We start from the raw sequence: 13,439 nt of genomic DNA, 5'->3' as shown, positions 1-13,439 counted from the left end.
AACCTTAGGCACTGAGGAGACAGCAAACCTCAGTAAAGCTCTGTAATCTTGAGACAAGGGCTGACTCTAGTAAAACAGCTTAGTTCAAGGTGAGGGATGCCAGTGGAAACAGTGAACACACTAAGATTTGGACTTAGTGGTAAGACGTTGGAGGAGGTAAAAGCCACCCTACTGTCAGAGGCCTAGAAACTGGACCCCTTCACCACCCCCTGTATTCACAGATCGAGCCCTGGCTATACTGACAACCAAGCTTTATTACTTTATTAAAGCTGAACAAGCATATCAAGAGTTAGGGCATGGAAGGGAGGAAGCAGGAGGAAGCTCATGGGCTGGAGATGAACCAAGAAGGGTTGTCCATGAGGTGAAGTTGGGTCAGAGGGAGCAGGCATGGTCGAGGCTGTGCTTCCCATCCAGGAGTAGTGGGGAGGGAAATCACTGCTCCTGGGTGCCCCAGGAAATGTAGTCTGGCTGGGTAGCTGCATGGTACTCATCAATGAGCTCCTGAACAACCTCCCTAGACCTGTCCATCTCATCAAAGTTGTCCTTGAACATGTCCTCCTTACGGAACTGCTCAAGGAAGGCATCCCGCTTCCGCAGCTTGTCGAACTGCTGGCAGGAACTTTCAAAGAGCTGAAAGAGATGAAAATCTCCAAAATGCAAGCCAGGGGGTTAGGAGTGAACTTGGGGAAGATGATGAAGGTAGCCAGTGGAACAGACTCTCCTGAGAAGAACAGAAACCTAGACTCACCGAGGAGATGCTGGTGTGGTTGGCCATCATGAGCCCACTGACCCGGTGGGCCGAGGGCAGGTAGGGAGACTTCCTCGACAGGGCCACTTGGATGCTGGCGGGGCCCCACGGGATGAAGTTGGCCAACTTCCGTTCCCGAATCCTCTGCAGGCTCTTGTGGACCTGGGGTGGGCACACGAGCAGTGGAGGTGGCCTCTCCTCTACCCCTGCGGGTCCAGGGTGCGGGATGAAGGGGCCTCCCCTACCTGGGTGGGGTCCACCTCTCCCTGGATGATGTTGAGGATGGCGATGTAGCAGTGGTTGGTCTGGCGGTCTCGGCCTGTGGACACCATCACGTTCTTGGGCTGCAGCAGCCGCCTCATCACATCCAGGACCGTGGTCTTCCTCACGCTGGCCACCTGATGGGACAGTGAGACAGGAACCCGGCCAGTGCTCAGGGCAGAGTCTCCCTTTGGCTCCTCCTTGGCAGAAACCAAAGGCAGAGGGAGGGTAGAGAGCAAGTCAGCAAGAAAGTCGCCTGCTCTGTGCTAGTCCCTGAGCACAGTGCCTCGGGGCCCGCAAAGGGCAGCTCCTGGGGCAGTGGGGAAGACAGAAAGGCTAGGGCAGGGCCTGCTGGGCCCAGGGCCGGCCTGGCCTGGGACACTGAAGGCTGCTCTTACTGACTGGTCCGTAGTGAGCGGGGTGTAGCCGGTCATGAGGAAGTGGAGCCGTGGGGTGGGAATGAGCGAGGCGATGAGGCCGATGAGGTCATTGTTCATGTAGCCAGGGTAGCGCAGGGTGGTGGTGCTGGCCGACATGATGGTGGACACCTGGGAACAGGTGTGCCATGTCATGGGCCTCGGCCTGGGTGGGACTTTCCTTCCCCAGATGACCCTCCAGCAAGGAGGGCTTCCAGTCCAAAGGAGTCCAGGAGTGGGGGCCCACCAGCTGGTTGATCTGGGAGAAGGACGGGTTCTGGATGTGCAGGCGGTCTGTGGCAATCCGGTTCAGGGCTGTGTTGTCCAGCACCACCTACGGGGACAGAAGAGGGTCACAGCATCTTGAGGATAAAATGGGCATAGAAATAAGATATTGGCTTAGCCCCTGCTGAACTCCAAAGCCAGGAAGTAGGTTTGTTAGTTTAAAAAAAAGTACTGCTGGCCGGGCGCGGTGGCTCACGCCTGTAATCCCAGCACTTTGGGAGGCCGAGGCGGGCGGATCACTTGAGGCCGGGAGTTGGACACCAGTCTAAGCAACATAGCAAGATGCCATCTCTGTAAAAAACATACATAAAAAATAACAGAAAGAAAAGTACTGTTTCCGGGGCATCATGAGATACTCTCAGACTACGCAGGGCAGTAAACAAACCCGTGAGTACCCACATGTGCCATACACTGTGCTTGGCTCTGGGGAGACCACAGAGAGGAACAGGCACCATCTTTCCCTTCATTAGGCCTACAGTCTCGTGGAGGGAGGCACACTAAATATAAAACAAAAAAGTATAGTTAACTCCCTGAAATACAAAGTAATCTGATCTTGACTGAGTAGTCAGGAAAGGTTTTGCTAAGAAAGTTTTCCTTGAGCTGAGAGTACAAGCATGAGTGGGCATGAAGTAGGCAAAGGTGGGGTACATGGTGGTGGGGGGAAGGTATATTCACTTCGTTGAGAGTTTTGCTGCCTAAAAGGATTCTAAGAAACTTAGGGGTCAGGACCTTATTTCCTAATTTGGCCCACAGGTATGGCTTTGTTGGTCCTCTGTTCTGTGTGTATAGGGGCTGGGGAAGGGCGGGGTGAATGAGACTCACTGGCCTGAGGAGACAGACCAAAGTCCTTTACTCTTTTTTTTTCTTTTTTTTTTTAAACACAAGGTCTTGTTCTGTTGCCCCAAGCTTGAGTGCAGTGGTGTGATCATGGCTCACTGCAGCCTTGACTTTCTGAGAAATCCCCCAACCTCAGCCTCCCGAGTAGCCAGGACTATAGGCGCACACCACCATGCCCGGCTAATTTTTTTTTTATGTTATTTTTTGAGGCAGAGTCTCACTTTGTCACCCAGGCTGGAGTGCAATGGCGTGATCTTGGCTCACTGCAACCTTTGCCTCTGGGTTCAAGCGATTCTCCTGCCTCAGCCTCCAAGTAACTGGGACTACAGGCACATGCTACCAGGACCAGCTATTTTTTTTTTTTTTTTTTGAGACGGAGTCTCACTCTATCACCCAGGCTGGAGTACAATGGTGCAATCTCAGCTCACTGCAACCTCTACCCGCAGGGTTCAAGCAACTCTCCTGCCTCAGCCTCCTGAGTAGCTGGGACTAGATAGCTGGGACTACAGGCATATGCCACCATGCCTGGCTAATTTTTTTAGTAGAGACGGGGTTTCTTCATGTTGGTCAGGCTGATCTCAAACTCCCAACCATAGGTGATCTGCCCACCTCAGTCTCCCAAAGTGCTGGGATTACAGGTGTGAGCCACCGCGCCCAGCCCTAATTTTTGTATTTTCTGTGGAGATAGGGTTTCACATGTTGCCCAGGCTAGTATTAAACTCCTGAGCTCAAGCAATCCATCTGCCTCGGCCTCCCAAAGTGCTAGAATTACAGGCATGAGCCACCACACCCAGCCCCTCAACTCTTTCTTTGCTCACCACACAGTCTGCGTTCTGCGTCAGCCTCTTGAGTGTCAGGAGTGAATTGTACGGCTGAACCACCACGTCACTCATCTCGTCCTGGTAGGGAAACACTGAATAAGTCTGCACCAGCTTCTTGGGGTACCTGAGAGAAAAGAGGGTGGTGGCATAGTGAACTGGAAGGACCCCCCATCACTGCCCATCTGTGCCATTTTGTACAAAAGGGGTGAGGGCAGAACTGAGTCTTCAAAGCCAAAAAGGATAAACCTGAAAGCTTCAAACTCTGTAGATCCCCTCCCCTCCATAGGTAAGCCCCCACCCCCCAAAATAGCTTCCAACATGGTCCTTGGGTGGGTCTGTCCCTATGACTCAAAAGGGGTAGTGGCAGACTTTCTAGCTCAAGAGAAAAAAAGCAATGACATTATCCAGGGAACCAGGGTTAATGCCCTCTCCCCGAACACAGGCTTGCCTGTCATTCAGTCGCTCCAGGAGGTAGGAGCCCAGGCCAGAACCTGTACCCCCAGCGATGGAGTGACACAGCACGAAGCCCTGTGTGTATACAGGAATAAACAGACTCAGTTTCTCCTGCCACACTCTCACAACACAATTCTGATACCAGATGGGTGGGGTTTTACCACACACATCAGGTAAGCAGCCAATTCTACAGTAGATGCCAGCTGGGTATCCACTAATTCACTTGAATTCTGGACTACCTACAGACTGTCCCTGACTTAGGATGGTTTAATTTAAGATGTTTTGGCTTTATGATGGGTTTATCAGGATGTAATCCCATCTTAAATCAAGAAGCATCTGAATTACAATGGTTCAATTTACAATTTTTCAACTTCATGATGGGCTTATTGGGTTATAACCTGACACATTTCTACTTACAATATTTTCAATTTTTTTTTCTTTTTTTGAGACGGAGTCTTGCTCTGTCACCCAGGCTGTAGTGCCCAATCTTGGCTCACTGCAACGTCTGCTTCCTAGGTTCAAGCCATTCTCCTGCCTCAGCCTCTCAAGTAGCTGGGACTATGGGCATGCACTACCATGCCTGGCTAATTTTTGTATTTTTAGTAGATATGGGGTTTCACCATTTTGGTCAGGCTGGTCTTGAACTCCTGACCTCAATTGATCTACCCGCCTCGGCCTCCCAAAGTGCTGGGATTACAGGCATGAGCTACCGCGCCCAGCCTCAAATTTGTTTTGGTTTTAGAGACAGGATCTCACTCAGTCCCCCAGACTGCAGTGCAGTGGTGTGATCATAGCTCACTGCAGCCTTGAATTCCTGGGCTCAAGGCATCTTCCTATCTCAACCTCCAAGTAGCTAGGACTACAGGCATGCAGCACCATGCCTGGATGATGTTTGTATTTTTTGCAGAGATGGGGTTTCACCATGTTGCCCAGGTCCTGGGCTCAGGTGATCCACCTGCTTCAGCCTCCCAAAGTGCTGGGATTACAGGCATGAGCCACTGTGCCTAGTCAATATTTTCAATTTGTGATGTGTTTACATCCTGATAAACCCACTGTAAGTTGAGAAGTATCTGTACCTGAAGATAGCATCGGATCCCACAGAGTGAAGGCTCAGTCCCACAAGACTCTCCCACTTCCAATGCCAATACAAGCTTCAGATTGTTTTATCTGTGCCTCTGACCAACCGGCTATAAATCGGGGTTCTCAGGACTGCTCCTTGGGTTCAATTAATTTGTTAGAGTAGCTCGCAGAACTCAAGGAGACACCTACTTACGTTTACCCGTTTGTTATAAAGGATATTTTAAAGGATACAAATAAACAGCCAGATGAAGAGATACCGAGGGGAAGCTCTGGAAGGGTCCGGCGCACAGGAGCTGCTGCCCTGTGGTGCTGGGTTTGCAGCCTCCCGGCCTGTGGATGTGTTCTTGTTCACCTTCCTGGAAGCCCCCGAACTCAGTCCTTTTGGATTTTTATGGAGGCTTCATTACACAGGCATGACTGATTAAATCATTGACAATTGGTGCTCTACTCAATCTTCATCCCTCTCCCTTCCCCAGAGGTGAGGGATGGGCCTGTAAATTCCAACCCTCAGAGCACCAGGTTTGTTCCCCTGGCAACCAACACCCCATCCAGTGGTTATCTGGGACTTTCCAAAAAATCGCCTCTTTAACATAAGCTCAGGTTTGGTTGAAATGCACTTGTTCCTCCTTAGTACAGCGGTTAGTAAAATTAACTAATTAAAATAAAATGAAAGATTAATCTAAAAGAAAGGGGCTTGTTATAAATAACAAAAGACTGTCTTTCACCTTTATCACTCTGGAGCTGTTCTGGAGCTGTTTCAGAAACCAAGGACGAAAGGTCAAATATTGTAACAAAACATACTCTTATTGCTCTAGTCCCTTAGGAAATTACATGGGTTATAAGAGTTGTAAGCCAGGAACACATCGCGCCCAGCATGGGGAGAGACGGAGAGGCAGTCTCCAAGGATCTGGGGGAGAGACTTCGGCATGGCTCATTCCCCATTCCCAAAACGCCCATGTCTCAAAGCTTCCTCTTACGCATCCAGGCTGAGGCTCCTTGGGAAGGTTTGGAGCTGGAGAAGCTGAATGACTCATGCCTAAGGGGCCAGTGCCATTCAGATTTATGACTTCCTTAAGAACAAAGATTATATTTTATTCACCTCAATATCCCACATCTGATGCTCCATAAATGGGTTTTGAATTGAATTGCTCCCCTCACATCACCTATCCAGGCCACCTCCTGACGTTTCCCCAGCACTCTTCAGCCTCCCTGCCCATTCCTTCCCCCACTCCATAACTTCACCTCTAAACTGTCACTTCCATCTGCTTCTCGGTCTATGATATCAAAGATGTCTTCATGAATTTTCTCACCCTGTATAGAGACATGGAAAGGGAGAGTCAGGCCAAAGGTTCCAGAGCGCATCTTTTCTCAGTACAGCACTGTCTACCCTGGAATACTGTTGCCACCCTGAAGCAAAGCCTAGGCTGTAGCCCTCAACCCAGAAGTGCTACTATTGCAAATGATTTGCACAAAATTTGCATAAACCTCTCCCTGGCTGTCCCTCTTGTTTGGGGAATCCTTTTGTCTCTTATTTTCTGGCAGTCTGGTCAAATTCCTAGTAGCTTGAGCCTGCCTTGCCTCTGGATGGGAATATCAAAGGTCTCTGGAATAGTTGCCTGGACACCTGGGAGAATCCACTGGCCCAGTTGTTGCCAGCTCCTCCTCCATGCTCCGACAGGTAGATGTTCTCTGGGTTGTAGAGCTTAGCATAGGGGGAGTTGAGGATGGAGTGGATCACCCGGGGCTCCAGGTCCAGCAGCACGGCCCGGGGGATGTAGTGCTCATCGTCTGCCTGTCAAGGGGAGTCCAGGAGGGGGCCCAATCAGCTAGGGTGGCCCAAGTCCTAAGTCCTCCCAACTCTGGCTCCCTCCAGCCCTCCCTCCTCAAGCCAGCCGCCTGGCCCCTCTGCCCAGCAGGGTTCCCAGTACCAGGCCACTCCCTTCCCTTCCGCCCCCTCGGGCCATTGCCGCCCCTGGCCAAGTCGCTGGGGGCACCTGGTAGAAAAAGACGTCCTTGCGGTCAGTGCCTTCGGTGGCGAACTCCTCCACGATGCCCTCGGGGCTGATACCATGCTCAGCGCACAGCTGTTTCCAGAACTCGAACCCAACTGGGGGAGGGGGGAGATGCCCGGGTCTGCTGGAGCCTTAAGGCCTGAGGAGCCCAGTTTTAGTCTCAGAGGCCGACACGATCAGAGGGTGGACCCAAGATGCCTGGGTCTGGTGGCTGCCCCAGTCCCGGGCTGGGAGCGCAGCTCTCGGTATGGGTTATCCAGAGCAGCAGGCTAGGGGGTTCATGGAAGGGGAAGGGGGACTGGTGGAAGCCAGGCACTTGGGTGGGACCCGAAGGGGCAGAACCAGAGACCGGTGGGGGCGGCGCTCGCTTGCTCACTCTGGTTGCCGCACTGGCCCAGCTGCAGGGTGATGATCTCCCGGGGCATCGCTCTTCAGACGTGGGCGCCCCAGCCGCGGCCTGGCGAGAGTCACGGCTGAGACGAATGCCTGGCAGCCAGGCGCGCAGGACGTGGGGAGCGGGCGCTCTCTTCGCCTCTTGACGCCGATGCTCGGTCTGCGCGTGTGCAGCGCAGGCCTCTCCTCGGCCGGTGGGCCGTGGAGCCCAACCTGGGCATCATTTTCTCCCTCAGCAGTCGCAGCTGGAATTCGGCACAAGCGCACAGTCAGGCCACGCCTGCTCCTGCCCACCGCTCCGCGCCTGCGCAGTGAGACTTGTTAGGGGTGGCAGGGTCGGAACATGGATGTGTGGGGGAGGGGAGGGGAGAGGAGGGGAGGGGAGGGGAGGGTAGGGGAGGGGAGTGAAGGGGCGACAAAAAAAAACTGGCAGAGTCCTCACCTACCTATATTGGTAGGTGAGGACTCTGCCAGCTTTGCTAGGTCCAAGGGCTAGAAGCCAGCTTTTCTTCGTTTAAATTTCTATGTTTCAATGGTGTTACAATGTATGTTACCTTTTCATTTTTTATTTTTTAGAAGTGTCTCGCTCTGTCGCCCAGGCTGGAGTGCAGTGGTACGATCATAGCTCACTGTAGCCTCGAACTTCTGGCTTAAGTGATCCTCCCACTTCAGCCTCCCGAGTAGCTGGGACTACAGGCGTGTGCTACCACGCCCAGGTAATTTTTAAATTTTTTAAATGTATTTTTATAAAGATGGGGATCTCACCGTGTTGCCCAGGATGGTCTTGAACTCCTGACCTCAATCAATCCTCCTACCTCGGCCTCCCAAAATGCTGGAATTACAGGCATGAGCCACCACTCCTGGCCAAAATTTACCACTGTAACCATTTGTAATTACTGCATACAGTTCTGTGGCATCAAGTACACTCACATTGCTCTGTAACCATCACCACCATTCTTTTCTAGAACTTTCTCATCTTCCCAAACTGAAACTCTATAGCGATTAAACAGTAACTTCCCCTTGACTACTCTAGGCACCTGATATGAGTAGAATTATACACTATTTGTCTTTTTGGGTCTGGCTGCTTTCACTTAATATCTTCAAGATCCTTCCATTTTGTAGCATGTGTCAGAATTTCCTTCCTTTTTACAACTGAATAATATTACGTTGTATAGATGTACCACATTTTGCATAACCATTCATCCCTCCATGGACATTTGGGTTGCTTCCACCCTTTGGCTGTTGTGAATGTTGCTGCTTTGAATGTGAGTGTACAGATATCTGTTCGAGTCTCTGCTTTCAATTATTTTGGATATACACCCACAGGTAGAATTGCTGGATCCTATGGTAATTCTGTTTAATGTTCTGAGGAATCGCCATATGATTTTCCATGGTAGCTGCAGCGATTTTATATTCCCACCAGCGATGCACAAGGGTTCAATTATATAAATTTTATAGGAGGCTATTGGTTTGCACTGAGCTCCTGTGCTAGGCCCAACAGACCAAACCAAAATGGAGTCACTCATGCTAAAGTTCCATGTCACTAAGCAACACTAAGTTGTTTATCAAACCTTCAGAGGAATCAGGAGAGAGAAGGAACAGCCAAAACCCCAAACAGGCCAGTTTTAGCCGGCATGATACGGAAGTCCTTTCTGCTTTAACCTTTACAAGAAAAGTAACTTTGAAATGACCAATCTACTTTTTTTTCTTCTGTTTCTATTTTTCTCTGCCCTTTTTCATCCATAAAACTAACCTGTGCTTGACTCGTCTGAATACTCATTCTATTTATTTTATGGAATGAAATGTAGCCTGATTCTAGAATCACAAACACTGTCAATGCCACTTAAGGTCTTTTTTTTTTTTGAGACAAAGTCTCACTCTGTTGCCCAGGTTGGAGTGCAGTGGCACGATCTCAGCTTACTACAACCTCTGCCTCTCTCAGGTTCAAGCAATTCTCCTGGCTCAGCCTCACTAGTAGCTGAGATTACAGGGGTACACCACCACACCTGGCCAATTTTTTTGCATTTTTGGTAGAGACAGGGGTTTCATCATGTTGCCCAGACTGGTCTTGAACCCTGAGCTCAGGTAATGTACCTGCCTCAGCCTCCCAAAGTGCTGGGATTATAGGCGTGAGCCACCATGCTCAGCCAAGTTAAAATTTTTTGTTTTTTTTTTTTTTTTGAGACAGAGTTTCGCTCTTGTTGCCCAGGCTGGAGTGCAATGGCGCAATCTCGACTCACCGCAGGCTCCACCTCCCGGGTTCAAGCCATTCTTCTGCCTCAGCCTCCCAAGTAGCTGGGATTACAGGCATGTGCCATCATGCCCAGCTAATTTTGTATTTTTAGTAGAGACGGGGTTTCTCCATGTTGGTGGACCTCAGGTGATCTGCCTGTCTTGGCCTCTCAAAGTGCTAGGATTACAGGTGTGAGCCACCACGCCCAGCCTTTTTTTTTTTTTTTTTTTTTTTTGAGATGTAGTCTCACTCTGTAGCCCAGGCTGGAGTGCAATGGCTTGATCTCAGCTCAGTGCAACCTCTGCCTCCTGGGTTCAAGCAATTCTTCTGCTTCAGCCTCCCAAGTACCTGGGATTATAGGCACGCTTCACCATACTCTGCTAATTTTTGTATTTTTAGTAGAGACGGGGTTTTACCATGTTGGCCAGGCTGGTCTCCAACTCCTGACCTTGTGATCTGCCCACCTTGGCCTTCCAAAATGTTGGGATTACAGGCGTGAGCCACTGTACCCGGCCTCTGAGACTTTTTATGCAGCCTTGACATCCTGGGCTCAAGCGATCTTTCCACCTCAGCTTCCTGAGTAGCTGAGGCCACAGGCACAGGCCACCATGCCAGCTTTTTTTTTTTTTTTTTGAGACAGAGCCTCTTTCTGTTGCCCAGGCTGGAGTGCAGTGGCATGATTTTGGCTCACTGCAACCTCCGCCTCCCATGTTCAAGTGATTATCTCGCCTCAGCCTCTCGAGTAACTGGGATTACAGGCATGAGCCAACACACCCGGCTAATTTTTGTATTTTTAATAGAGATGGGGTTTCACCATGTTGGCCTGGCTGGTCTTGAACTCCTGACCTCAGGTGATCCACCTGCCTTGGCCTCCCAAAGTGCTGGGATTACAGGTGTGAACCACCACACCCGGCCTTTACAGTGACTTTTCTACATTCCACCAGGCTGGCTGTTCCCTCAGGAATAACCTCCTGTGTGTCTAAATCGTATATACCCATCTGTGACTAGAATAGTGAACTATGAGTCCTACATCACCCAAACATGCTCTTTCACTCTGCATACTGCCCCTAAATTAGTCACTCTCAGAATCCATTTTAGTAAATCTTCCTCAGGAAGCTGATAATACTGATCTACGAACTGGAACAATTCCTCCACACTCTACTCTCTGGTTTCAATAGTTACTTGGTTCCTTCACACGGACTACCTTCTTGGTAACCACAGGTCTCAGAAGTATTTTCTGTTGTCCCTGCATAATTTTCTTCTTTGTGGGTGACTCTGAGGCTAGTGGCCTGAGCTCAGCCAGACTCACATCTGTGCTTGGTCCAGCCTCAATTCCTAACCCAGCACCCTCTTTTACTTTCATTTTAGCCATTATAGATAACAACAATCAAGGGACTGAATATTTCACATTTTTCTTACTAGTTTGCATTTTCTTATGCATTCAATGAACCAATTCCTGGGGAGTTGGATCCATCTCTAAATTCCACTGGTAAGTTTTACCTTTAGTAACTGATCTCAACAGAGTTGTGGCTTCACACCATGGTGACCACATGGTCACCCAGGAATCGAAGACCTCTTCCCCCACCCTTTTATCATTTTTCTTCCCAAACCACTTGTTTATGTAAGTCAGGGTCATTCTGCAAATCCCACTTCACTGCCACCAATTGTTTAGAGAAAACTCTCTAATCATTTCCTCTACTCCCACGCCACAGCAATCATCCACACAGAAGATTTCTGTGACCATACACATGGGGCTTTTTTCCCCACCCAGCACTGGACACCAGCTGGGTGTCCTTTAATTCAGTTCCAATACCATCTACCCAGAGATAGTGTCAGATCTCATAGATTGAGGGCTCAGTCCCCAAGACTTCCTGCCTGCCCCGTACCAATCCCAAGTCTGGGCCTCCAGAACTTCGGACCAGCAGGCTTCAAGCTGGGGTTCTCATGACCCCCTCTTTGGGTCTAATTAATTTGTGGGAGTAGCTCACAGAACTTGGGAAAACACTGACAATTACTGGTTTATTAGAAACCATATGCAGGCCTGGTGTAGTGGCTCATGCCTATAATCCCAGCTCTTTGCGAGGCCGAGGCAAGTGGATCGTTTGAGGTTAGGACTTCGAAACCAGCCTGGGCAACATGGTGAAACCGTCTCTACTTAAAAAAAAAAAAAATTAGCCAGGCGTTTTTGATGGGTGCCTGTAATCCCAGCTACAAGGAAGGCTAAGGCAATGAGACTCGCTTGAACCTTGGAGGCGGAGGTTGCAGTGAGCCGAGATGGCCCACCACTGCACTCCAGCCTGGGTGAAAGACCAAGACTCCGTCCAAAAAAAAAAAAAAAAAAAAAGCCCGTAGATTGCAAAGGATACAGATGAAGAGACACGGAAGGTGAGGTTTGAGGGCAGGGCTGTGGAGCTGCCATGCCCTCTGTGGGCACTCCACCCTCCAGGAACCTCCAGGTGTTCAGGCATCTGGAAGCTTCACTAAACCCTGTCCTCTAGGGTTTTCATGGAAGCTTTATGGGAGGATCTTAAGGCCCACAGGCAGAAAGGCCCAGGAATGTTAGAGTGAAAGGAGGGCAGGAGGTGGTCAGACACTGCCCCTGAGGGCTAACACACCCAATATTATAACAAAAGACTAACAAGGACAATGGGAGTCCTGAGCTGTGGATGAAAACCAATATGTATCATAACACCACACCATCTTTAAAAAAAAAAAAATAGAGACAGGGGTCTCGCTGTGTTGCCCAGGCTCATCTTCGACTCCTGGGCTCCCTGGGCACAGTGGCATAACCAGTAATCCCAGCACTTTGGGAGGCCGAGGCGGGAGAATCATTTAAGGCCAGGAGTTTGAGACCTGCCTGGGCAATATAGTGAGGCCTCATCTCTGTAAAAAAAAAAAATTTTTTTTTTTTTTTGAGACGGAGTCTCGCCCTGTCCCCCAGGCTGGAGTGCAGTGGCCCAGTCTCAGCTCACTGCAAGCCCCACCTCCTGGTGTCACCCATTCTCCTGCCTCAGCCTCCCAAGTAGCTGGGACTACAGGCGCCCGACATCACGCCTGGCTAATTTTTTGTATTTTTAGTACAGGTGGGGTTTCACTGTGTTAGTCATGATGGTCTTGATCTCCTGACCTCGTGATCTGCCCACCTTGGCCTCCCAAAGTGCTGGAATTACAGGCATGAGCCACCTCGCCGGGCCAAAAAAAAATTTTTTTTTAATTAGCCAAGTGTGGTGCCGGTGCTGTAGCCCCACCCAGCTCCTTGGGAGGCGGAGGTTGCAGTGAGCAGAGATCTCGCTGCCACTGCACTCCAGCCTGGGCAAGAGCAAGAGGCCTTGTCTCAAGAAAACAAAAACAAAAACTCCTGGGCTCAAGCGATCCTCCCTCCTCAGCCTCCCAAAGTGCTGGGGTTACAGGCGGGAGTCACTGCGCCCGGTCCATACTATCGTTTCCTTTATGTTTTGCACGTTTTATACTTTGTTAGAGAAAACATCCCCTATCCCCGTGTCATACAGTTATCTTTACGTTTTCTTCCCAAAGCTCTATAATAGCGTTGCTTGTTCCCTGTAGGGCTCTAGTTCATCTGGAATTTATTTGGAGGCCTGCCGTCAGATAGGATCTACTTTATCTTTTCCATATGGATGGCCAATTGTCTCCAAACCAATTACTGAAGAGGTGGTGCAGCCTCCCCCACCCCCTGGGGCGTTCCAAGTCTGCGCTGGGAAGACCGTTGCGTCGGTCTGTCCGTCTGTCCCCGCCTGGCGGGCTTTCTCTGGGAACCGCTGCAGAGGCGCTGGGGAAAGCACCACAGCCAAGAGTCATGCTCAGACGAGAGATTTTGTTTTCTCCATCCTCTCTCTCTCTCTTTTTTTTTTTTTTAAAAAAAAAACTCGGCCGCTTTCCAGT

At 50.0% G+C, this 13,439-nt stretch overlaps 1 protein-coding gene across 2 annotated transcripts; it reads right to left on the bottom strand.

Moving 5' to 3' along the window:
• Window positions 1–234: 234 nt before the first annotated feature.
• Window positions 235–7,589, bottom strand: LOC101008712 (tubulin gamma-2 chain). 2 transcript variants are annotated; one of them, XM_031657625.1, is made up of 12 exons: window positions 7,290–7,589; window positions 6,896–7,008; window positions 6,526–6,693; window positions 6,144–6,212; window positions 5,627–5,653; window positions 3,817–3,896; window positions 3,366–3,492; window positions 1,673–1,759; window positions 1,408–1,557; window positions 994–1,146; window positions 749–910; window positions 235–630 (listed from the first exon to the last, which is right to left on the bottom strand). In XM_031657625.1, exons 1-12 carry the CDS (start codon window positions 7,336–7,338, stop codon window positions 433–435), a joined length of 1,383 nt encoding a protein of 460 aa, XP_031513485.1. In that variant the 5' UTR covers window positions 7,339–7,589; the 3' UTR covers window positions 235–432. The 2 variants fall into 2 exon arrangements, with proteins under 2 accessions (XP_031513485.1, XP_031513486.1); XM_031657626.1 differs by lacking the exon at window positions 5,627–5,653.
• Between the last annotated feature and the right edge of the window lie 5,850 nt (window positions 7,590–13,439).

The sequence above is a fragment of the Papio anubis genome, chromosome 17, assembly GCF_008728515.1.
Source record: "Papio anubis isolate 15944 chromosome 17, Panubis1.0, whole genome shotgun sequence".
In the NCBI taxonomy this organism is placed as follows: Eukaryota; Metazoa; Chordata; class Mammalia; order Primates; family Cercopithecidae; genus Papio; species Papio anubis.
Note: the sequence above shows the minus strand (reverse complement) of the source record. Positions and strands in the feature narration are given on the sequence as shown.

Excerpts from the sequence above, each read along its gene's own strand:
- LOC101008712 (XM_031657625.1), bottom strand. The coding sequence starts at position 7,338 with ATGCCCCGGGAGATCATCACCCTGCAGCTGGGCCAGTGCGGCAACCAG. Across the intron at positions 5,654-6,143 it reads ATGGAAGTGACAGTTTAGAG|CTCCAGAACAGCTCCAGAGT; the intron begins GTGAAGTTATGG and ends TTTCTGAAACAG. Across the intron at positions 3,897-5,626 it reads ACAGCTCCAGAGTGATAAAG|GGCTTCGTGCTGTGTCACTC; the intron begins GTGAAAGACAGT and ends GTATACACACAG.